Raw genomic sequence first — 25,661 nt, 5'->3', positions numbered from 1 at the left:
GTAGACCCTATTCCCTTCCGGTCGGGGGTCAGTCTTGTGCTTCCGGGTAACGGGGACGCTGGAAGCTAAGGTGGGGAGTCCGAGGCGGGACGTGGGCCCTGGTAAGTGCTGGGAGCGGCGCAGCGCTGGCGCCCGGGAAGCAGCTTCCCCGCCCTGCCCCCCGCTGTCTGCCCCCTCTTCTCCCGGCCCCCCCCCCCGCTGTCTGCCCCCTTTTCTTCCGGCCCCTCCCGCGCGGCGTTACACCGCCCGCCCCGCCCCTCCGCGTAGCCGCGGGCCCTCTCGGCATCCGCTGCGGCCGGTGGCTTCCTACGGGAGCTCCCTGGTGGCCGCCCGCAGGGGGAGGGAGCGGAGCGCTGAGCTGCGCCCGGGCCGCGGCCCTGGCAGGTGCCCGCCCCCCGCAGTACATCGCGGCCGGTCGCGCGGGGCGGTTTCACTTGCCCGCCCCGCTCTGGCGGGATCCTCTGTGGTCGCCCCGAGGTGCTCACAACGTCTGACTCCGACCCCGCGACGTCACACGGTTGGCTTAAAACCTGTGAGATGTCGAGAGACCCCCGGGGTGCGGGAGCAATCTGTACAGTGGGGCTGGCGGCGAGCCATTGGCCCAAACCGTAAACCCTGCCGGTGATGGAAACCACCCCAGTCAGGAGGTGCTGCAGCAACCCTACTTCCAGCCCCTGTGGATAACGTCGGGCAGGGGTTTCTCTGCTGCCTTCTGCTCTCCGCAGCTTTACAGGGCGTTTGGGGCCATGTTTTTCTCTACTGCCCTGAGCACCAGAAACTTGCTTATGGACGCTGAGATTCTCCTGTAATAACCAGACTGGGGTTTTAAGTAAAACACTGGATATTGCTAGAGTTGGCCACATGGTGGTTCTGCATATCGCTGACTTGCTCACTAATTGAGAGATGGTTGATACAGCTTCCTCAAGCGCTGGTCACTCAGGGACAATATATGCCCTAAAAAAGGGATTGAAAGAGAGAAGTCTATCCCTCCCCAAAGCTAGACTTGCTGTTTCCACCTGCTCACAGTTGTGGAGCACACAGTATGATGCTGTGTGTAACAGCATGTGTTGGGTTAGGCACATTTTTAACTTTCAGAGGTCATCTCCAAAAGCCATGTACATGTGCATCTGCAGTTGCAAATGAGCCTGCACTGTGTGATAGGTTGCCTAGCAAAGAAGAGTGTTTTGACTTGATTTTAGTTTTCTGATGTTTTCAGGATTGCACTTGTACATTAGGCCACTATATTCAGTCTTTTGAATAAAATTTGTAACAAATGCTGAGCATCATAATCTTCTTAGTGCCCTGGCACTAAATTTTATGATTTAAAAACTTACGAAAATGAAAGATTTTTATTATTACAGTAGGTTAATTTTTGGGCCGGTCAACCCTGAAATGTTTAATTTAGCCCAATTGTGCCTACATTTTTAAGGTGCGTAAGATTGCTCAGGCTGGGAGATCCTTTTGGCATAAGATCACCAGATGCAGAGAGTAGTATTAATCCAGTATTCATTTGTTGTAACAGGCTTATATCATGATCATAGCAATTTTTCTTCTTTTGAGAATTTTTAAAATTTTAATTTGCATGAACTTTTAGTTTAACTATTCCTATAAAGTTGCATTTCAGTGATGCTATCAACATCTTGCACTGACTGTTTCCTCATCCCTTTGAGGTCTCCGGGAATTTAAATGAATTAAATAAATTTCCGAGTCTATCTCCTGTTAGCACCGTCTCAAGAGTTTACCTATAGTATTAATATTGATGTCATTTTGAAAAGTAGATAAGTATTATCTTTATTTTACATTTGCAGATGCTATGGGCTTGTCTACACAGAGTTTTAGTCAACAATAACTTTACTTAGTGTGCATTCAAGTGACTTGTGTCCATACAACATAATTCTTCAAAGTATTCTAACTGGCCAGGAAATACATGTTCTATAATTCACTTTGAAAGTATATTAAGTTCACTGTGTATTGAATTAGTGCGGACTAATATATGTGTGTGTGCTCTTCCCATTTCCACTGGCTTGGCAGTCTGCAAACTGCTATCCCACATTGCTTTGCATGTTGCCAGGACCGGTTTGTCTCTTTACCTGTGTGTCCTCCACTGCTCTGAGGTCATGGTGACTGGATGTCAGATAGCATGGATGTTTTGCTCTAATCACTTACCATCTTAACGGCCGAACACTAAGTGCTAATGACTTGCACTAAAACAGCTATGAATGGAATCATAGAAGTGTTGGACTGGAAGGGACCTCAATAGGTCATCTTGTCCAGTCCCCTGTGTGACGGATTACTGCCCCTCTGGGGTGCTACTTGTTGTACTAGGGTACCACTGAGCCCGCCTGTTCCACTAGCCTGGGCTCCCTTACGCTGTCCTGCTGAGCCAGGCCCTCAAGCCTCCTCCAGCGTACACACAGGTAGGGACAAACCCAGCTGCAGAAAGACACAGAGTCTGAAATCAGCACTGCATGGGAAGGCTTCAGCTAAGGAATTGCCCAGTGCTCAAGTGCACACCCCTTCTGGAGTGTAAACCCAAAATTATATTGTCTTGCACAGAGGACTGTACAGCGTAAGCTCATGAAATTCACCCCCTCCCTCAGTGTGGAGGAAGATATGCACAGCCCCCTCCCTTACCTCCCCCAGTTATGAATTCCACAAACTAGTTTTAGAGAAAACAAAACAAGTTTATTAACTACAAAAGATAGATTTTACATGATTATAAGGGATAGAAAACAGCTCAAAGCAGATTACTGAGCAAATAAAACAAACACGCAAACTAAAGAAACTGTTTACAACTAGTTTCAGAGTAGCAGCCGTGTTAGTCTGTATTTGCAAAAAGAAAGGGAGTACTTGTGGCACCTTAGAGACTAACCAATTTATTTGAGCATAAGCTTTCGTGAGCTACAGAAGTGAGCTGTAGCTCACGAAAGCTTATGCTCAAATAAATTGGTTAGTCTCTAAGGTGCCACAAGTATTCCTTTTCTTTCTGGTTACAACTAGTAATTTCTCACATTAAATGTTTTATGGCATTTCTTTCGCAAGCCAGACACCTTTTTCAGCCTGGGCTCATCTTTTCTCCCCTGCCTTTTTGTCCTTGTTTCTTAGATGTTTTCAGAAGTCATCCTGGGCAGGGATTCAGTGAAGAATGAACACTGATTAAGTCAATCCCCAGTCTTAAATAGGTTTTACATATGGCAAAACCCTTTGTTTGCCAGTGAGGTTCCCATCCCCCTCAGTGGAAAAATACTGGTATTCTATGAGGAAGTCCAGTACCCGGTGACATGATCACATGACCCTGCAGTGTCAAGCAGCCATGAGTCAAAGGCCATTTGTAACATCCCAGGAAGCTTCTCAGGAAGGTGGGAGATTAGTATCTTCAAAGTCCTATTGTTCTCCCTAATAGCCCATCCAGACTGATTGCATTCTGTCTGGTGGGAGTTCCCCAGGTGTATGCCCACTTGTAGTTTTACAAAGTCAATATTCCTAACTTCAGATATAGAAATGATACATGCATACAAATAGGATAATCTTCAGTAAATCATAACCTTTCCAATGATATCTCACAAGACCCATCTTAGGTGTGCTATAATCATCTAACAATATTTCTATGAAGAATATGGGGGATAGGGTCACATCCTGCACTCAAGGCAGGACTAAGGAATAACTAGACCACCTGTCAGGAATGTTTTTAAAAATCTCCAATAACAGATTCCGCAACCTCCCTAGGCAATTTGCTACAGTGCTTAACTACCCTGAGAGTTAGGAAGTTTTTCCTAATGTCCAGCCTAAACCTCCATTGCTCCAATTTCTGCTCATTGCTTCTTGTCCTATCCTCAGAGGTTAAGGAGAACAATTTTTCTCCCTCCTTCTTGTAGCAATCTTTTATGTACTTGGAAACCATTATATCCCGCCTCAGTCTTCTGTTCTCCAGACTAAACGAACACAGTTTTTTCAATCTTTCCTCACCGGTCATATTTTCTTGCCCTTTAATAATTTTTGTTCTCCTCCTCTGGACTTTTTGTCCACATCTTTCCTGAAATGTGGCACCCAGAACTGGATGCAGTACTCCAGGTGAAACCTTATCAGCTTGGAATAGAGTGGAAGAACTATTTCTCATGTCTTGCTTACAACACTCCTGCTGAGACATCCCATAACGATGATCACTTTTTTTGCAACAGTGTTACATTGTTGGCTCATATTTATATTGTGATCCCCTATAATCCCCAGATCCCTTTCCGCAGTACTCCTTCCTAGGCAGGCATTTCCCGCTTTGTGTGTAATTGATTGATCCTTCCTAAGTGGAATACTTTGCATTTGTCCGTATTGAATTTCATCCTATTTACTTTAGATCATTTCTCCAGTTTGTTCAGATCATTTTGAATTTTAATTCTACAAAGCACTTGTAACCACTTTCAGCTTGGTGTCGTTTGCAAACTTTATAAGTGTACTCTCTATGCCATTATCTAAATCGGTAAACTGTGGTTCACAAGTTTCAGAGTAACAGCCGTGTTAGTCTGTATTCGCAAAAAGAAAAGGAGTCCTTGTGGCACCTTAGAGACTAACCAATTTATTTGAGCATTAGCTTTCGTGAGCTTTCTTGGTTAGTCTCTAAGGTGCCACAAGGACTCCTTTTCTTTTTGTGGTTCACAAGTAGCTCTATGTGTCTCCTGTGGCTCTTTGCAGCACATGACATTAAAACACTTTGATTTAATTATTAACCAATCAGGATGCTTTTACTATGTTGTTAACCAATTCTAGTTGATAAAATAAGTATACTTGGTCAGTCATTTTGCTGTGAGAGTACAGTAAATGAAACAATGAATTCACACTACTGTGGCTCTTCTGGGTAATATTGATCATTCATTTGCTCCTTAACTACCGAATGCTGAGTATCACTGATTTAGATCATTCGTGAAGATATTGAATAGAACTGGACCCAGGACCAATCCCTGTGGGACTCCTCTCAGTATGCCCTTCCAGCTTGACTGTGAACCACTAATAAGTACTCTATGGGAACAGTTTTCCACCTTATAGTAGAACCATCTAGGCTATATTTCTTTAGTTTGTTTATGGGAATTAAGCAAGAGTAAAACTTATGAAAATGAACCCACTTCATGTTCTTAGGGATTAATTTCAAATTTAAAGTTCTCTTAATGTAAACTGCTTTAAAATAAGAATACACTAGAAACTGGAAAGCCATGAGTTCTGTGCAATTTTCTGTATGTCGGATGAGAATTTTAGAGTACAGATTCTGTCTATTAGAATCATAGAATTTAAAAATGGAAAAGACCTATTAGATCATCTAGGTCATCTTCCTGCTAATGTAAGATTGCACTGTAGGGAACATTTTCTTATGTTATGCATGGATGTTAAAGGTAACATGGCACAGAGAGAGAGGGAGGCGGGGGAGGGTGTGTGTGTGTGTGTTTTCTCTGGTATCCTAGCCAAAATTCCCCCTCTCCATGCCACTGTTGAGCAATATGATGTGTACTGTCTGCTAAGTGCTCCACACCAAAGGTGGATGCATTTCAGTGGCTTTGTGTTGTATTTAGCCTATGAAGCCCTTTGTGGCAAGCCTTCTGAATAGAAGGTAGTATATAGCATGTTTTTTTAATTATGTACAAACTTAGATGTCTGCAAAATTTGTTTTAAAATCTGCTTTGAACAATGATATGCAAGTAGTTGCACAGAATTTTTCATTTAATCAAGGTACAACAGTCTTAAATTAACTTACACACACACACACAATTTATATATATGAATTTAAAAGTGGTGAGTATGAATGCAATTTTTGAGTGTGGATGTATGTATGTATGTATATATATACGTATGTAAATACTTGGGATTTTTTTGAGCAATTCCTGGCATAGCAAGATTAGACCCTACACCCACGTTCATCCTGGTGTAGTTTGATATTTATCTTTCTTCCCCCATCTAAATAATAGGAATTGATCATGGAAACGTTCCCTGATCTCCACTACCATTGTACATGTATGTTTCAAAGAAAGCCTTTTTGTGGATATTCATATATGTTTCTTTTCACTAGATATGGATAACAGACGTGATGAGAAGTGCGGAACACCATGCGCTACGTCACAAGAAGAGATGAAAGTCAGAGGTGGGAGTCATGAAATCAAACTCTAGTCTAGGACAATAGCTGCTGCAGAAAGACTCTTGTTTGTATACTATGCTTTGCATGAGTAAAAATGTTTGATGGCATTGCTTGGCATTGTCATTAGCTACATTATGTTGGAAATGACAGAAGGCAAGGACAATGGTTTTATCTTTTTTTAATGGATTCACCAAATCTTGTCTTAAATTTTAATTTCTATAAAAATATGTCTTCTGAGCTTAAGTTATTAGCTTTTGTGTTGTCACTATTTGAAACCTAATGAACCAGGCCTTGTATTCTCCTAAGGGAAAGACAAGAGAAAGCGAAAACGCAGCAGAAGCAGATCATCATCCATTTCATCAACATCATCTGCTAGCACTACTACTACATCCTCCTCATGCTCTTCATCAAGGTCTTCCTCCTCTTCAAGCAGCAGAAGCAGTTCAAGTGGCAGAGGTAAGTTGCCATTACTGCACTTGAGTGTGTATTTACTCGTTCGAACGGTGCTGCTACACACATTTGAAACTTGCTTTAAATGTAGCTTAATTACCAGGAAATAACTGTACAAGTTAGTGCACAACCTTTGCTGTCTTTTTCTTCAGACTGTTTCCATGTAACCACTTCCTGTAGCTACTCCAGCGTCTCTCTACACACTGCATGTGCTGTCATGTAAAATAACAAATCCATTAGAAATAAAAAAAATTATTTTCACTCAAAGCAACAAGTAAGATCTCAAATAACATCGCGTACATTTAAAATGTTTTAAAACAAAACAATTGAAATTTTTTTTCTATTTTGCCTGCCTGTCCAGATCAAAGTTAGTTTTTTGGTTTTATCTGAATTTTGGTCTCAATCCTGCGAATACTTAAAGGTGTGAAGTTTACTCATAGGACTAGTCCCACTGAAGTCTATGGGACTGCACTCATGATTAAAGTTGTGGCTCAAAAGCTTGTCTATCTCACCAAGAAAAGTTTGTCCAATAAAATATATTACCTCACCCCTGCCCCTTTGTCTTTATGATTAAAATTAAGCAGATATGTAAATGTTATTTGACTGGGTGTCCCTACGGGTGCTCCACTTTAGGTGTCTGAAAGCACACAGGCACACAATCAGAGATCTTTTGGTGGTAGTGTCTGTGGGGTCCACATCTGCACCATGTACATCCCTATGCTCCAATCCAAGACCCGCCACTGTTCCAGTTCCTTCTCAGCAACCTACAACTAGAAGTGCAGCATTGCGGTATCCATTAGCTTCAAAGTTTTAGCTAGCTGACTTATTTTAGTCTTATCTCCTTTATTTTTTTTATTAATTTCCCAAACATGCTGTGTGAGTTTGGGGGTCCCCCCTCACCCCTTCCACACCTGACCTTGACCTCTCCTTGTCTTTCACCTTCTCTGTTGCGGGGTATGCCCAAAATCTCAGGCAGCAAACCCTGTCAGACCCGTAATAGGTCTTTTTGCCTTAGTGATGGACATTCCAGCTGTCTCAGAGTCTCATGTTCCATCTAAGTGCAAGGTCTGCACTGGTTTTAGGAGAAGATCTAGGAAGCTGAGGGACAACAGGCTCAATCTTCTCCTCATGAAGCATTCCTTGAGACCTGCTACCATTTCAGGCCCCCTTGTATATTGGCCTCAGACAACCTGAGTGCCCTGGCAACTTTCACAGCCCTGACTCCAACAAGCGGAGACCTGGGAAAAGCTTCAGAGGGCCTAAGAAGAGGGAGAAGTCATCCCCGAAGCAGGTAGCAAGTATACCTTGCGTCTGGTATGAGTACGGCTGTGGTTCCTACATCCTCAAAGATCATCTGCAGCATGGTACTTTCTGAGAAATTTCTCAGCAAACAGCCTCACTAGACACTGATGTGGGTACCCTTCTCAGAGTCCTCCAGAGACTCCTTGAAGAAACTGTCTTTGACCGTGACCCACTTCTACAGGTAATGGGTGAAAGGGCCATATGGATCGTCCAGCTGTACCATCCCTGTTAACATCAGCTTCATCCTAACCAGCCACTTGGAGCCCTACTTTGTTGGTATCAACTAGGTTCGTTTTGCAAGAGGATCTTTGAGTGTCAGAAGAACCTCAGTCGCGTCTGCTGAGATGTATGAAGAGAGATCTTCTGAAAGTACTGATGTATAGTTCCCCTGTCCCAGAGTATCACCACATCTCTTGTCTACATTACACAGTTTTGTCCTCAAAAGGCAGCTTTCATCGGCAAAACAATGGTGTACACACAGCAAAGCTCCTCCCGCTGATTTAACTCTCCTGATACGCTGATGACATAAAACCACCTCAACAAGAGGCATAGAGCTTTTTGTGATGAAGTTAGAGCGATGCAGTGCCAGTGTGGACACTGCGCTTGCTTATGTTGCCCTAATTGGTCTCCAGGAGGTGTCCCACAATACACATCATGACCGCTCTGGTCAGCAGTTTAAACTTTGCCGACCTGCCTGCATGCAGGCATGCGCCCCTCTCCCTTTAAAGCCCAGGAATTTTTGAAATTCCTGTTCCCGTTTACTCGGCGTGGACAGCTCACATAGTAAATGCACAGCTAACCATGCCGACTTTCTGCAGCAAATGCACTCATGCCTGGAGTACACTGGAGTTGTTGGGTTTGTGGGGCGAGGAGGCTGCGCAGTCCCAGCTCCGCTCCAGCTGTAGGAACTTGATACCTACGGGCAGATTGCTCGTGGCATGCTGAAGAAGGGGCACAAAAGGGACATGCAGCAGTGCTGTGATAAGATCAAGGAGCCGAGGCAGGTGTACCAGAAGGCAAGGGAGACCAACCGTAGCTCTGGTGCGGCACTGAAGACATGCCACTTCTACCAGGAGCTGCACGCCATCCTCAGTGGCAACCCTACCTCCACCACCAAGAGTCGCTTGGATGCTTCGGGGGGGACTGGAGGCAGCGACCAGCGGAGTCAACCCTGGGGACAAAGTGGTGGACAAGGAAGTGGAGTTGCAGGAGGATGTGGGACATGCAACAGGGTCGTCCGATGGCCTGGCGAGCCGAGCCAGGACCTCTTTTTGACTCCGGAGGAGTCTAGCCAGTCCGAGCACTCAGACTGTGGCATGCCTGATGCAGGAAAAGGGATCTCTGGTAAGTACTAATTTTGCTTTGATACTGCATGGTGACAGGAGGTTGAGCTCCGCTTTATTTTGTTACATGATAAAAGTGGGATAAGGGATAGAAATTAACAATACTAGGTACTCTTTGCACCTGCTTCTCATTACCCTGTGCAGCTATGCAGTGGGGGCCCTGTGGAAAAGTTTGTTAATGCACGCCAGGATGTCCTGGGAATCCTCCATAGTGATTTCTAGGAGACTTTCCTGGAGGTACTCTGCAATCCTCTGCCGAAGATTCCTTGGCAGAACTGCTTTGTTTCTTCCCCCGCTGTAGGAAACTTTGCCACGCCAATCAGCAGTTACTTCTCCAGGAACCAAAGCAAGCCACAGGCGAGCAGCATACGGACCCGGTCAGAAGCTGCATGCATTCAGGAGATGCACCCTTGCATCCTTGGTTACCCTCAGGAATGAGATATCAGCTTTGATCACCCCCCACCTGTGAAAAACAGTGCCAGTATTCAGAGTAGTGTTCCTAGGCGCTTGTAGTGATCCCCTTCGGAAACCACCGAGACCCTTTGTCCCATCTTGCCCCTTCCCTCTCCCTCCCTCCCAGGCCAAACTCACTATGTTTTGGGCTCTCGCTGTGCTGTGTGCTTGCTAAGGGAAAGTGAGAAAGAGATGTATGTAACTGTTATGATTCAAGGCTGTGAGTGCACTCATAATACTACCTCTGTTTGTTGTTTCTGTTGTTTCTGCAGATGTGCCCTTATGGGCCACCTCCTACGCAGCAGCGGAGCACCTCCATCAGATAAGGAGGCGAACCAGGAGGAGTAAGGAGGACATATTTAGAGAACTGCTGCAATCAACTGATGCTGCAGACAGTGAGAGCAGAGCATGGAGAGAGACGATCAATGAAAAACTCAGAATGGATAGCCAGGAGAGGAGACGGGGGCAGGAGCGGATGATAAAACTGATGGAGGACCAAACAGAGATGCTGAGGTCCCTGATTGCACTGCAGGCAGAGCACATCCGTGCTCAACTTCCCCTGTAGCCTGTACAGAACTGCATTCCATGCCATCCCCAAACTCCCCACACACATTCCTCGCATGTTCCCAGCCTGTCGCAGTACCCCTTGCCCTTGACCCCTAGGGATATGTTTCATAATGACAACTGGACTTACACGCAGCTGTGAGAGCCTCATTTGAGACCGTAATCCTTAGGGTCATGTCCCTTGTAGGAAATGGAAATCTGTGTATTGCTGTTTAATAAAAATGTAGACTTAGCAATAAAAGGAATCTTTTTGTGTCCTGCACCCAGTAGTTGCTGCTGAAATTCTTATATGGTGGCAATTGTCATATTTGCTGCCAAAGCATTAATTGTAGTCTGCAATCATTACAAGGGTCATTCAAGGCAGCAAGTAAACAATGCCTGGCTGAATGCATTAAAGAAAGACACATTACTGGGGCTCATTGTCAAAATGCTGCTTCAAAGCCTCCCCCATTCAAGCAGCCCCCTGTTGAGCCCCTCTAATAGTTCTGGAATCTAGCTGCTCAAAATAAGCCACCAGGCAATGTACCTAAACGCTCCACCCTGGGGTAACTTTCCCCCTTAGCTTTCCAAATGTTATGCAGAGCACAGCAAGCTGCTATGACCATGAGAAAGATCTCAATGAAGAAAACAAACCTGCCAAAAAGGCAGCTCAAGCGACTCTTTAGTCTTCCAAAGGCACATTCAGTGGTCATTCTGCACCTGCTGAGCCTGTTGTTGAAACGCTCCTTGCTCCTGTCAAGGTTTCCCATGTAAGGCTTCATGAGCCACAGGCGTAAGGGGTAGGCTGGGTCTCCCAGGATCACTATGGGCACTATCCACATCCCTTATTGGAATCTTCTGGTCTGGAAAGAAAGTCCCTGCTTGCAGCTTTCAATACAGGCCGGTGTTCCTGAAGATGCATGTGTCATGCGCCTTCCCTGACCACCTCGTGTTGATATCAGTGATACTACCCCTGTGATCGACCAGCGCGTTCAGTGCCATAGAGAAGTAGCCCTTTCTGTTGTTGCACTGTTACAAGATGGCCTGGAGCCAAAATTGGGATATGTGTGCCATTTGTCACCCTGCTGCAGTTAGGGAATCCCATTGCTGCAAAGCCATCCGCTATTTCCCAAACGTTGCCCAGAGTCTCAGTATTTAGTAGTAAACACAATTAATGGCCCTGCACACTTGCATAACCATAACCCCCACAGTGGACTTCCCAACTCCAAACTGATACGAGACTGGTAGCAGTCTGGATTTGCCAGCTTCCCAACAGCGATTGTCGCTTGCTTTTCCACTGTGAGGGTAGCTCTCATTCTGGTGTCCTTGCACTGCAGGGCAGGGGCGAGCGCTGCACACAGGTCCAGGAAAGTGGCTTTGCATACCACAAATTCTGAAGCCACTGCTTATCATCCCCTACCTGCATAACCATGTGATCCCACCCCTCAGTGCTTGTTTCCCAAGCCCAGTGGTGATGGTCCACTGTGTACAGCAGCTCCCTGAATGTCAACGTCAATCCGGAATTGTTTTTTTCCATGGCACACAGCAGGGCACTATTCACTTTCTGTTTTGCAGCTTGTGAAATACTGCAGGATCTGCTGCGCTGTGTTCATAATGCTCATTGCAAGACTGGAGTGCAGTGTAGGATCCATGCTTTCAGAGAGAGATGGTGGGCACAAAGTTTGCAGGCGATGTTCAAAAATGGCGCATAACGTAGTCAGAAGCCCATGGAATGATGGGATGGCAAAAACTGTATCATGGGACAGTGAGCTGACCCCCATGATGGACTGTGATCCATTCCCAGAACTAGTGGCAGAAGATGGCAAGTTGCGCAGTGGGATGGCTACCCATGGTGCATTGCTCTCTCTGTCGATCCAAAGCACCGACTGTGGACGCAGAAAAGGACCTAGGGGTTACAATGGATGAGAAGCTGGATATGAGTCAACAGTGCGCCCTTGTTGCCAAGAAGGCTAATGGCATTTTGGGCTGTATAAGTAGGAGCATTGCCAGTAGATCGAGGGACATGATCATTCCCCCCTATTTGGCATTGGTAAGGCCTCATCTGGAGTACTGTGTCTAGTTTTGGGCCCCACACTACAAGAAGGATGTGGAAAAATTGGAAAGAGTCCAGCGGAGGGCAACAAAAATGATTAGGGGGCTGGAGCACGTGACTTATGAGGAGAGGCTGAGGGAACTGGGATTGTTTAGTCTTCAGAAAAGAAGAATGAGGGGGGATTTGATAGCTGCTTTCAATTACCTGAAAGGGGGTTCCAAAGAGGATGGATCTAGACTGGTCTCAGTGGTAGCAGATGACAGAACAAGGAGTAATGGTCTTTAAGTTGCAGTGGGGGAGGTTTAGGTTAGATATTAGGAAAAACTTTTTCACTAGGAGGGTGGTGAAGCACTGGAACGGGTTACTTAGGGAGGTGGTGGCATCTCCTTCCTTAGAGGTTTTTAAGGCCTGGCTTGACAACACCCTGGCTGGGATGATTTAGTTGGGGATTGGTCCTGCTTTGAGCAGGGGGTTGGACTAGATGACCTCCTGAGGTCCCTTCCAACCCTGAGATTCTATGATTCTATGACATGCTCCGCTGACAAGGAGCATTGTGTGAACATGCACAAGCGATGTAATTACAGTGGTTTATGATCGTTGATGTCACTTAAGTCAATTTAATTTGGTAGTATAGATGTAGCCTTAGATGAACACACAACACTAACCCACAATTCCCTAGGGCTTTGTGTCCAGCCCCTTCCATCCAAAAACTTCCCACGCAGTTGCCAGGAACCGTAAGCAACCTCCTCATTGAAATGCAGCTGCTCAGCATTTAACCCTTCATTTCCACGCAGACAGCTCACCTGGAAACACAGTAAACCTTCACATATATTAGCTATGGCCAGCACTTAAGAAGCCCAGCATCAAGTGCGCTGCTAGCTGGCCAGAGGAACACAGCTAGAGTCTGGTTAACCTCCAGAGCAATGTGAGCAAGACATTTGACTTCAGCAAAAGCACAAGAAATGATCATGTCTGCAAAGGTATAGCCGAGTGGCTGGCAGCATTGAGGATTGAATGAACAGATGAGCAATGCAGAGAACAAATCAAGTGGCTGAAGACAGTACCTCAAAGTCAAAAGCCTGCTCTACTCTACAAAGTTAGGTAGATGTAAGTTGCCTTGCATAGACCTAGTTGTGCTAAAATTTGCCACCATCGTAAGCTCTCCATTACGCTGACATAATATAACCATCTCCCTGAGCCCCTTTGAGCCATGGTCAATGTACTGAGATCGTCACAGCATGAGTGTAGACATTGCATTACCTATGTCTGCCTTAATAGTCCTCCAGCAGCTGTCCCACAACGCCCATACTGACCGCTCTGGTCACAGTTAACTCCACTGGCCAAGGATTACATAGACCAGAAGATGTCCATCTTTAAAACCCCATGAATGTTTGAAATACCTTTTCCTGATTGTGCCTCTTGATGAGCCAGCAACTGTCCATGGAGGGGTTGTGTGTAACTGCCCAGCTGATTGTGCCATCTACGCACTGCAGATGCGATCCGTCCCAGAGATACTGGATCTTCTCAGCCTGTGGAGAAGCTGTGCAAATAACAGCTACAGACCAGCCGTAGAAATGTTGACATCTATGAGCAGATTGCCCAGGAGATGCAGGACAAGGGGTATGACGGGGTCAGCAGCGGTGCTGCATGAAAGCAAAGGAACTGCGTCAGGCATATCAGAAGGCCAGGGAGGCCAACAATCGATCTGGTGCCAAGTCAGAGACCTGCAGCTTTTACGAAGAGCAACAGGCTATAGCTTGTGGAGACCTCATCCCCACCCTGCACACCACCATGGATTCCCCGGAGGAGCCCGAGTCACAGGCCCCTGCCATAAACACTGAGGAGGAGGGTAGGGGATGTGACCAGGGGTTCAAGCTATGTTGCGAACCAGGCTCTGTTTGAGAATCTGCTGCAGTCCAGTCAGTCAAGCACAGGTGAGCGTGATGCAGGGGAAGGAACCTCGGGTGTGTACATTTATTTCCCATTACAGTGGCACTCCCAATTTAGCAGGAGACAGCCATTGACTTTTTATTAATTTACTCAGACTAGAAGAGGTAGAGGTACAACAGTGAGAGGTAGAATTATCTGCTTTTCATTCCCCTCTTTTGGCAGAGGATGGGGGACGCAGAGCATTTTGTTTATGTACACAAGGGTGTCCCTTGAATCCTCCTGAGAGATCTTGATGAAACTTTTGTAGCCGTACTCTGCAATCTGCTGACAAAGGTTTCTAGGGATGGCAACCTTATTTCTTCCCCATGGTTGGGCACTTTCCTATGCCAGTCAACGATAACTTTGGCAGGTACCATTGCAGTACGCAGGCTAGCAGCATACAGGCAAGGGCAGCTTCAGGATGCCAACAGCAGCTGTACTCTCTGTGGCTTTGTCACCCTCAGGAGTGAGATCAGCTAAAACCACCACTGCTCGTGGAAAATGGTGCCAGTCTTCAGAGCCATTGTCCTATACTCCCATATAGCTTCATACAACCAAGCAATTCCCTCCTCGTTTCCCTTACCCCTACTGGGCCATACTCCCCATGGCCGGTGCTCTGAGTGGTGCCATGCACAAGCGCTCCAAAGCAGAAGTGTCAATAAGTGTTTAAAACTTCAGGGGAGCAAGGGGAATGGAGTTCTGAATTTTAACTTGTGCTTTCTGTTATGACTGTACTGACATATAAACCCTGTATTTTGTCTGCTGCTACTGCTGTTGTGGCCTTGAAGGGTTCCCTACACACCTGCAAAATGCCTGAGGCAAATGATGAGAAAGAAGAGGACTCAAGATGACGTATTCACTAAGACCCTGCAAGCCCGTGCTGCATCGGACCATGAAGAGAGGGCTTGGAGGATGAATATCACAGATTTTATGGAGAGGGAAAGAGCTGACAGGCGAAAGTCCCAAGAGGCCCATCGGAAAATGAAGAGGGAGACACACCAAGACATAATGGGGCTTCTCCAGCAGCAAACACAGATGCTGTAGGCTCTTGTGGACCTCCACATTGAAGCATCCCAGGCTTGCCTGCCTTTGCAGTCCATGGAGAACTGCAGCATAGCTCCTCCCTACACGCTCCCTCAGCATTCCACGTGGCATTGGAGCCGAATCCCTACCCCACCACTCCATACTGCGGGAACAGAAAGGACAATCACAGCTTCTCATTGAGATCCAGTCTGATGACCGAAGGGATGCTGGCATCATTTAATCTACCAAAACCATATGTAACTGTCATTCTGCACCTGCTGAGCCGGTAGTTGAATCTTTCTTTGGTGGTGTCAGGGTGGCTGGTGTACAGCTTCATGAGCCAGGGAAGTAAGGGATTGGCTAGGTTATCCAGGGTGACCACTGGCATTTCAACATCACCAATCATCATCCACTGGTCAGGAAAGAAGGTCCCTGCTTGTAGTTTTCTGAACAATCCTGTTTTTTTAATGATGCAAGGGTCGTGTGTCTTCCCTGACCAGCCAACACCACCAGTGAAGCATCCCTGGTGATCCACCAGCACTTTCATAACTATAGAAAAATAGCCCTTTCAGTTGATGTAGTCTGTGCCAATGTGGTCTGGGTGCCAAAATAGGGATATGTGTGCTGTCTATCTCTCCACCATAGTTCGGGAACCCTGTTGCTGCAAATCCATCCACTGTATCCTGCATGTTGTGAAGAGTCACATCTGCATATCAAGAGATGATTAATGGCTCTGCACACTTGCATGACAGTGGCCCCCACAGTGAATTTTCCAACTCCAAAATGACTTTCAACTGACCAGTAGCAATCTGGTGTTGAAGATTTCCACAGTCCAATCCCCACTCACTTTTCCATTGATCGTGCAGCTCTCATTTTGATGTACCTGCACGGAAGGCTGGGGCAAGCTCAGCATGCAGATCCAGGAATGTGGCCTTGTGTATCTGAATGTTCTGCGACCACTGCTCATCATCCTAAGCCTTCATTATGATGCAGTCCCACCAGTCTGTGCTTGTTTCTCAGGCTCAGAAGCAGCAGTCCACTGTTTGCAGCAGCTCCATGAATGCTACCAACAATCTTGAATGGGTTCTCACTATGTGCCTACGGATAATCTACCTTCCAGGAAATCATCACATTCCAAGTGGCTCTCCAGATACCAGAGGATTGTGCATCTTGTGCTTGTAACGCTTATGACAATAGTGCAGAGCTGTGCAGGCTCCATGCATCTGTCAGAGATGGCGGATAGCGATACGTCCCATGCAGGTTTGTGGGATTCTCAAAATAGGTGTGACAGTTATGGGACGGAGATGTCATTATGGGATGGAGAAAACTGCATGATAGGAACTTGATGCTGCAGTCCCAGTTATGCCGCTGTGTCACTTGTTTCTGCCTCCCCATGCATTGCCAAAACGTCTCAAAAGACAGTGCACTGAAAGGTTGCACACTGGGATACCTACTCATGGTGCACTGTCCTCTACATTGAAACAAGCACTCCCAGTGAGTTTGTACACTGCCAACTGAACACTAACTGCAGTGGCTTTATGCTGATGTAACTTGGGGCAGCAAAAGTCTGTAATGTAGACGTGGATAAAGATTTTAATGGCACCTATGGGAACTCCCTGTCTTCCTGCCTCTTTTACAAGGAATTCGACTGGCTACTGGGACCTTGTGACAGGATGTACCTACCCTGCACCAGCCCTGCAAGGGTTAACTGTGCTTTGCAGGCTGAGGAAGCCCTGCCCCTCTGACTCTGCTGGGCATGCTCAGCCTGGAGGCAGAGTATAAAAAGAAACAGCCCAACTCAGCCTGGGCAGGCTGCTCAAAGGGGAGGGTGTGCAGACTGCAGGCCCTCTCTAGGGAGCTGCTACAGGTTCTGACTATAAGCCACGGCACGCAGAGTTCCAGACGGAGTCCAGGCTGCCTGACGAGCCCAGAGAAGAGACTGTGTCAGCAAGAGCTACTCCACCTGAGGACCCCAGAGACCCAGGGGAAACGTGGAGCATCGCCGAGGGAGAAATGATAGGAAGCGGTCTAGGGGACTTAGACTCTTCTCCAGTGAGTGAACTAGGGAACCAGTCAGCGTGTTTCGGGAGGATTCCCACTGACTCGGTGGTGAGCACCCCCACCACCACCACGGTCCTAGGCTGGGACTCAGAGGACCAGTGAGGGGCTGAGTCCCCCTACCCTGGGTGCCACACCCCCCTGAATGGTACCCCACTTCCCCAGCGGACCAATAGGCCACATAATCCCTATTGTGAGGTGGGCCTCTCTATTGACTCTGGCCATTGGGCCACGCTGCTGTGGGTGGAATGGCCCCTTTATTGACACTGGCCACTAGGCCATAAATATCACATTTGATAGGGTGACAAACGAGGGACCTAACTGGCTGCTCTACAGTTTTTTTCCCTTCTTCTCACCATACATGACCCAGCACCCGTGACGGGCTGTACCTACCCCACAACAGACCTGTAACGAGCACTGAACCCACAGTGGTGCATGACAATCTGCTGAGCAGGGATGGCACCTTTATAACTTCCCAGCCACAGGTGCCACCTGAAGTGACCCTGGTGCTGTGGCCAGTAACCAAAGAGGCTATGCCACCGGAGCAACTAGAGCACAGCTGGGTCTGTACTTGGAACAGCTGTTTGGAGATGACCTTGGGAAGCAGCACCCTACAGACCCTGCATCAGAGCAAGCTCCAGAGCCTACTGGGTTTCTGCTGCCATGTTTGCTGCTGTTAATGTATGGATGGGAGAGATATCCAGCTTATGGCCCTAGGAAGTTATTAATATAAGCCAGGGGTTTAGTATGCCTCTGTTCAGTGCGAAACCCACCCATTCCCCTAACACCCTCCACCCTACTTTCCTCCAGTACCACATGGGATTCAAAATGAACCCCACAAAATGAGGAAGAAAAGCTAAGCAGCTAGCATGAAACATAGACTAGTTACTTGCTGATTGTTACAAGTATAGGTTGGGGCTCCACAAATAACAGTCTCATGTACCCTTCTTGTGTAATACAACACAGCTTATAAATAGGGCACACCTGTACTGGCCTGGACTGCCTGTAAAGTCCCAAAAAACCCTGGCTGTTCAAACGAAACCAGAGTGTGTATTTAGTTCACAGCTGCCTTCAATATGAATCCAAATTACAGCAGAGTATGGCGGTCTCTCTGTGCTAGGAGTCCCCTTCGTTGGCGATCAGCCAGGTCTGTTCATGGACACGGTGCTTGTAAGGAGGCTGTATTACATCTTCATGCTAAATCAGCATCTTGTTGATCTTTACCAGGAATTTTCACTCGTTACTGGCTTGTGACAAATGTGAACTTCTCACAGAGTAGGAAGTCTAGATGGTTACGTTCCAGGGTGAGGCGTGCTTATTAGGGTTACCTCTGTAACTCACGAGTCCCCTCTGTAACAGTTCCTGGGGGTACCCAAGGTTGTGAGGCACCTCATTACCACCTGGCCTTAGCACGAGGAAGCCTTGTCTATGCCTGGTGGGGATCAGTTCCCTAACACCACCAGTCTCTGGCAACACAAGCACTGCCTTCTCTGTAGACTCTCTGTAGACAGGGTACTGATAAGCACACTCCAAACCCAAGCCCTCCGAACAGCCACATACAGGGTCAGGCTCCTGTTCCATTATACCCCCCCAAAGGACAATGCACCACAGCTTACCAGTGACACTGTAGAACCCAGCTCCATTTAACACACAGCACTTAGATTTGTTTACAGAGAAAGCTAGTATTGGTTTATTTAACAAAGAACCGATTCAAATGATCAGAAGCAGAAATATTGGAAACAAAGTGTTCCATATAAAATAAAACTATAATGGGCATACTAGAGCCCAAATTTAGCTAATAAGCCATTGTCATGTTATAAGAGCAAAATCTCAGTCAAGGCAATGAACACTAGCGTGTGGAACAGACACATGTGACCTATGTATTCATCCACTCCTGTCCAGTTGTGACCTGCACATATAAAATGCACCAGAAAGGCCAAGGACAACAGAGGGACAGAAGATACCCAGAAATAGCTGTCCATGTCATTTGGCAGCATGCATCTTCCACTGGTTTGTCACTGAGTTTGATTATTGTGTTGTACTTTTTGATTGCTGCTAGTCAGCCTTTCTGGTTTTTACTTTGGTACATAACAACTACATGTTTAGAATAAAGTGTTGAATTTGCACACAAGACTACAGGAGCAAGTTTTATTATATGTAGTGTTAAAGGTGGCACAAACTTTAATAAATGTCATCACATACCCATTCTCAGTAAACCAGGCAGAGGCCTGCCTGCCGCTTCTGGGCCATATGGCAGCTTGTAGGTTCATAACACTTCACGCCAGGCTGCTCTCCTGATGCCACCAACCCTGGCCCAGAACCATCTACACTCCAACAAGCACAACCAGTCCAAACAGATGTCTGTCCCTCTGAGAGTTCTCAGCTCTCTCAGTTGGTGGAAGGATCCCCTCAAGTTTGGAATGGGAGTCTCATTTTTGTGTTCACCACCCACAAAGACCATCACAACAGACTCCTCCCTAGTAAGCTGGGGAGCTCATCTCCAGAACCTCACGGAACAAGGCAGATGGACTCCACAAGAGTCTTCTCTTCCCATCAACGAGAGAAGTTTGGTAGGCATGCATCCACCCACTTTCTACCCAAGATCAAGGGTCACTTGGTCAGAGTCATCATGAACAGTAGAGTGACCACGTGCTATACGAACCTCTAAGGAAGAGCAAGACCCCAGTCTTTGTGCACAGAGGCAATACAAACTTTGGAACTGGTGCATAACCCACCAAACTGACATACCATTAGCATACCTGCCAGGTCTGCACAACACCATAGCAAACACACTGACCAGACATTTTTGCTAGGACCACAAATGGGAACTGGGTGATCCTATCCAATGAAAGATTTTTCTCACCTGGGGATTCCCAGGGATAGACCTCTTTCCAACACTGTTCAACACAGCATACCAGCAGTTCTGCTCCAGGGGAGGATGCAGGTGCAACTCTTTCGGAGATGCCTCCCTCATCTCACCCATTGGCCTGGAACTGTTCTGTGCCTGTCCCCTAATACCATTGTGCCTTAAGTTCCCGAACAAAGTGAAGCAAGAGAAAGCAGTAATCATCCCCTGAGCACCAACCTGGTATGAGGCAGATATGTTTCCTGGACCCGATTCGCCTGTCTCTGTGGCTACCTCTTTGCTTGCCTCTGACCGCAGACCTACTGACCCAAGGATTGGGCACAATACTCACCCCCGTCTCTCCACACTACATTTCAAGGCCTGGCTCCTCAATGGCCCTTGGGTACAGTAGAGTGTAGTAGTAGAGTTCAGAATGTGCTGTTTGAATAGTAGAAAACCCGCCACAAGAAAGACTTACTTGCAAAAGCGGAAGCAGTTCTATTCCTGGTTCACCCAGCAGGTATTATCACCCTCTGAGTCACACCGCACTCACTGAGTTTAAAAACCCTGGGTTTGTTACTAAGCTCCATCCAAGTCCACCTGGCTACTACTACAGCTTTTCACTTACCTATTTAGGGGTGTTCAGTATCCATGCGCCCTGTGACCTCAACATTCAACTTTAACCAACCTTTTTCCTCACGACAGAGACCCTGCTCCACCTTGGGACCTTAATCTAGTTCTCAACGCGTTGAGGAAACCACCCTTCAAGCTCATAGCGAGTTGTTCTGTCATATGTAAAAAGGGGAAAGTACCACCCTCTCACTTCACAGAGATGCTAAGCTATTAATGTTTGCAAAGCACTAAGATACTGTAGTGATTAGTATCATAGAAGAGCCCAGGAGGAAATTAATTCTGTCTTCAGAGCAGGATTTGAATAGCGTGGGGTAAATAAGGCCTAGGGCCACACACTGAACAAGGATAAAACAAAATAGTGCATCACTGCCCATTACTTGAGCACTGTCCATCCTGTGCACTGAATGAGTCCGGGGTCCTGTGGAAAAATAATGTGATTATATAATTAAAGACTTTATTGATGCACAGGGGGGTCCAAAATACTTGCATTCCTTAACTTTTGAGTGCTTTACGCTGCAATGTTAACATTCTTTTAATATAGCCTTTTTATGTAATAGTCTGACGAAATTATAGAGCTAACTGCTTAATTTTAGTCATTATAATCTGTTCTCTGGACTATGAGCTTGGCAATCCCCTATTCAGAGTCAAAAAAATGTCACAACTCTTCTACATATACTAGAAAAATAAAAATGTATCAGTGATAACAATAAGACCATATAATTTGTGTGTGTTTTGAGCGGTTGACAGAATACTTGACTTTGAAGGGGAAGGGAGGGGCGAGTGTGGAAGTGAGATTGTCTTTGCTTTAGATTGTACTAAAATTTTCCAGGGCTTATGACCCCTGTAACTGCATTTTGTAACTCCACTTGGAGTCACATACCCATCAGTTGAGAAACACTGATCTAGATAGTATGTTGGATAGGTTCATAATTTGTGACAGTAGCTGCAGAAACAGATAGCCTTTGTTTGAAATAATATAAATATATTGATGCAAGGAATCACTGGGGGTGAATTACAGATTTATAATATCGATATTCTACCACGAGGTGGCAGCAAACTGAGTTAGTGTTTGTGTCATTTTGTGCCAAGGTTCATATATTTTAGCTAGACTTAAGTATTCTTTTCTTACTCACACTTGCAACACTGTCCCTCTCCTGCAGTACTCATTTCACTGTTTTATCTAAAATAACCCATATTTTTAAAATAGTAAATTACAGACTTTTATTTTCTTCCAGATTCTCCCAAGTCTAAATCAAAGAAAAGGAAAAAAGAAAAACGCAACAAAAAGGTAAATATTTGCTGACAGAAATAAATAGCAATCCGGGCAAAAAAATGTAGATGCTACTGTATTCTGGTGTGATTAAAACTCACCTGGGAATCAAAATAAGGAACATAATTGTTCATTTGGAAGGAAACATTTCTGTCATGATATTAAATGAATTGAAATTAAAATGTACAAATTGACTGTTTCAGAGGAGAAATTAAATGGAGCTTCTAGTAGTGTCTGGAATGGGTGCAGGTAGAATTTAAGGCACTCTGAGAGGAATTGGGGACCCTGGTATGAGTTATATTACTGAGCTGCTGCCTCTGTCTATACAATCACTGCACTACCGGTATGAAACTTCTTGTTAAACACCTTAGGGACTTTGTGTGATGGGTGCTATATAAAACAGCAGCCAATTCTCCTGTGGTAGCTTTGCGGCAATAAAAATGTCATAATGGGCTTATGAGTGAAGACAGTTGCCTCTGGTCTACATTTCTGGTCTCCATCATTTGGCCGCACAAAAAGGAATGAATTCACCATTGTGTTTAGAAATGTATTAGCTTCAGTTCCACCGAATGTTTGTGGACATCAGAAACAAATTATAACTTTTTGAAAGTAATGTGGAACAGACTACAGATTTTCCTAAATTCTGTTTAAGCTAAATAAGATTGTGATATCCATCAAGAAAATATAAGCAGTTTAGATATAAAAATGTAATCTGCATTTTGTTACTGTCTAATACTTTTTATTTCTATCACTTTCTGCTCAGGGATTTCAGATATTTAGTGAGGCAGGGAGGACCAGACTCCCCAGAACCGGGGTCAGGGAACCCACCACCACTTCTGTTTCCTGGGATCCCGGGGGTCACTAGGCCTTAACAAACATCAAACTGTTTGCTGCCCCCCAATTAATACATCTCCCAGAATTGGTCCAGGCATGGGGAGCTATGGCAAAAGTGACTTTCAGGACAGTAGAAGGAAATTTGTGAGTTCATGCATATTTGGGTTGGGTTTTTTTCTCTTGTGTTTCTGTGAGAAGTATGAGCTTTGCATATGTGTCTTGTACCTGTAGAAGAGGAAAAAAGAGAACAAGCTGAAGAAAAAGAAAGAAAAGAAAAAAAAGAGAGAGAAATCAGGACCTGTCCAGCTTTCCAAGGTACATATGCTGGTGTCGGTTTCATAGTGCTCTGTTACACTCCCATTCCTCCCCATGCACAAGTGTTTATGAAATAAAAGACCAACCAGGAAATGGAATACAGTTGGCCACAGCATCCCTAGCTTCTGCTCTCCAGGACACGGAAGTTAGCATCTGTTCCCTGCTTGATGATAAAATGTGCTTATTAATATAATGTTGTTTTGAAAAATGTGAGCATATTTTTATTCCTTGAAATGTATCACAGTGCATGATCTCGTTTTAGTACCTTAAAGACAAAAAGAAGACTGAAAACTACAGTATGATAACAGGAAAAAAAATTAAGATGAAAATAAAGAAGAGTAAAAAGGATAAAGAGGTAATGGCTGAAAATGGTCTGTATGTCCCAAAAGAGGGAGTACAGTATCTTTTTATATTTTCCCAGATCACTTGCATTATATAGATGAGTTGATCATACTTTTAAGAGTTTTAATTGAGTGCAGTTTTTTATGTAGTTATAGGGCCACCAGAGAGAGACTAGATTTTAGTCCCTTGGGCATAAAATAGTTTTAAGATGTTTGCGTGGACTATTCTGACATTCGAGCCATGTAAAGGGTGCCTGTCTAGGTTAAGTAAGGAACCCTGAGTTCTCTACCATTTTCTTGTAACCAGTTCATGGTTTTCTCCATTGGTGTGATTTATAGTTGGTTTTACTTTTAACTCTTCTATGAAAGAGGGAGTACTCCCACCTTCCCAGTGTCCTGTGTTTCTACATTTGGCTATGTTCCTTGCCCCCATTTTCTTGAAGTGTGTGAAGCTAGCCATGGCCGCGCAGGTGTCAAAGGGGAGAAAAGGGGGTGGTCCTCTACACATACTTTCCCCACAGCTCCAGAGCTTCTGGATGATTCTGTTAAGATGGTCAGCTGTGAAATAGTTAAATTTAGACAGTTAAACGGAGGCTTGAGAGTCACAACCCAAATTATATTTTCACACTTCTCAGCAGTTCCCCTTGTTTGTCTGCAGTCTGTGAGACACCAATCAGCAGGCATTCAGTTTGGCTAGCCAGTGCTGTTGAATTTGATTGACTAACTGTTCAGTAATAACTGCTCACTTTATAGTTGATATATTACACTGACCATTTTGAGGTAAGATTTAGTCAAAAATATGTTGGTTGGCTATTGTTGCCCTCAAGCCATGCTGAATCTTGCTTTATTTTGCCACATTTATCCGAAGAATCAAACTGCCTGATGTCTAGCTGATGGTGCTTCATAGTTCCTTATCTGATTATTTATAGTGACTCTAATACCTATGGTTGATGAGGTTGGTACATTTGTGCCACTTGTTCAAACAATTTAGTATTTGCAATAAAAGTTGTGTTCATAAATATTACATTCTAAACTGTGACTCTTTATAACATAGATGTTGCTACTTTCAGAAAAACAGAGTGAAACCCGCATAAGGGACCACCCTTAGAAGGCATCCTGAGGCTGCATATCTGGCCTGATTCTCCACTGCCTTGCACACAGCATAGCCATATATATCTGTGCAACACAGGGGATCATGATATCCAGCCATCTGGATTCGGTAGCAGTTGACATGCACTTTACGCAGGTGTAAATTACTACACAGAATGCAAAGCAGTGGAGTATCAGGCCCATTGAGTACTATTCTGTTCCTGTGAGAAAACTACTTCTTTTCACTGATTTTCTGTCTCCCTTGAGGGGTCCTTTAAGTTTCTGTGTAATAGAAATGTACACTTCCAAGCTGACTTCTTAACAAATTCAATTGTTTACTGAACAAATGCGTGATTTATAAGAACTGCTTTTCTAATCCACAGAGAGACCGAAACCGTGCTGAACTCCTTGATTTCCTAAACTCTGCCTTGTAATGGAAAGAGTGCCGAGCAAGGACTTGTAAATCTCCCAAGCCAACCGGTCATCATGCCTAGCAAAACACAAAGGAAACTCAGGGAAAAGGGCACCATTTGTGACAAGACCAGGCTCTTATGCTGTGAAGACAATCAGTGTCCTTTATAATTGGCAAAATGAAGAGTTACTGCTAACTTGTTTATTAATATCCATGTCCTCCTTTTGAAATCCTAAAGTAATATCCAAGTTGCAATGTTGTATGAGTGCTTAAAATCTGTTGCTGATGATGATCTGAAGTGAAATGATATTATTGTACTTCAGCGTATCAAATACATCCCAGAGCTGCATGCAGAGCACACTCTTAATTTCAAATGTCTGTAATGTTTGCAATAGCTGAAACAAAGCACACTTGTAGGTCGTCTGCTTGAAAAATTAGGTGTTCCTGTATATATCTTCCTTAGTAGTGATTTTATTTGTTTTAAAGATGACGATGACTCTTTGTGAATAGTACATCTACAGAAATGAATATCTTTTTTAACAGTCATTCTTCAATATGTTGCTTTCTCAAAAAGTTTGAGACTCGGGCCTTCTCACAGGTGTTTATTACCATTTGTCAAAGCTTGGTAACAAATTTATAATTAAAATATTCTAGAG

General features: G+C 45.0%; 1 protein-coding gene across 2 annotated transcripts; it reads left to right on the top strand.

The window, feature by feature from the left end:
• On the top strand, positions 1–25,363 carry LOC144263119 (uncharacterized). 2 transcript variants are annotated; one of them, XM_077813792.1, is made up of 7 exons: positions 1–101; positions 6,047–6,118; positions 6,419–6,568; positions 21,980–22,032; positions 23,080–23,163; positions 23,426–23,518; positions 24,977–25,363. In XM_077813792.1, the coding sequence occupies exons 2-7, from the start codon at positions 6,049–6,051 to the stop codon at positions 25,025–25,027; spliced, it is 501 nt and encodes a 166-aa protein (XP_077669918.1). In that variant the 5' UTR covers positions 1–101; positions 6,047–6,048; the 3' UTR covers positions 25,028–25,363. The 2 variants fall into 2 exon arrangements, with proteins under 2 accessions (XP_077669918.1, XP_077669917.1); XM_077813791.1 differs by lacking the exons at positions 21,980–22,032; positions 23,080–23,163; positions 23,426–23,518; positions 24,977–25,363 and adding an exon at positions 9,933–10,486 and having other exon boundaries at positions 2–101.
• The last annotated feature ends 298 nt before the right edge of the window (positions 25,364–25,661 follow it).

The sequence above is a fragment of the Eretmochelys imbricata genome, chromosome 3, assembly GCF_965152235.1.
Source record: "Eretmochelys imbricata isolate rEreImb1 chromosome 3, rEreImb1.hap1, whole genome shotgun sequence".
In the NCBI taxonomy this organism is placed as follows: Eukaryota; Metazoa; Chordata; order Testudines; family Cheloniidae; genus Eretmochelys; species Eretmochelys imbricata.
Note: the sequence above shows the minus strand (reverse complement) of the source record. Positions and strands in the feature narration are given on the sequence as shown.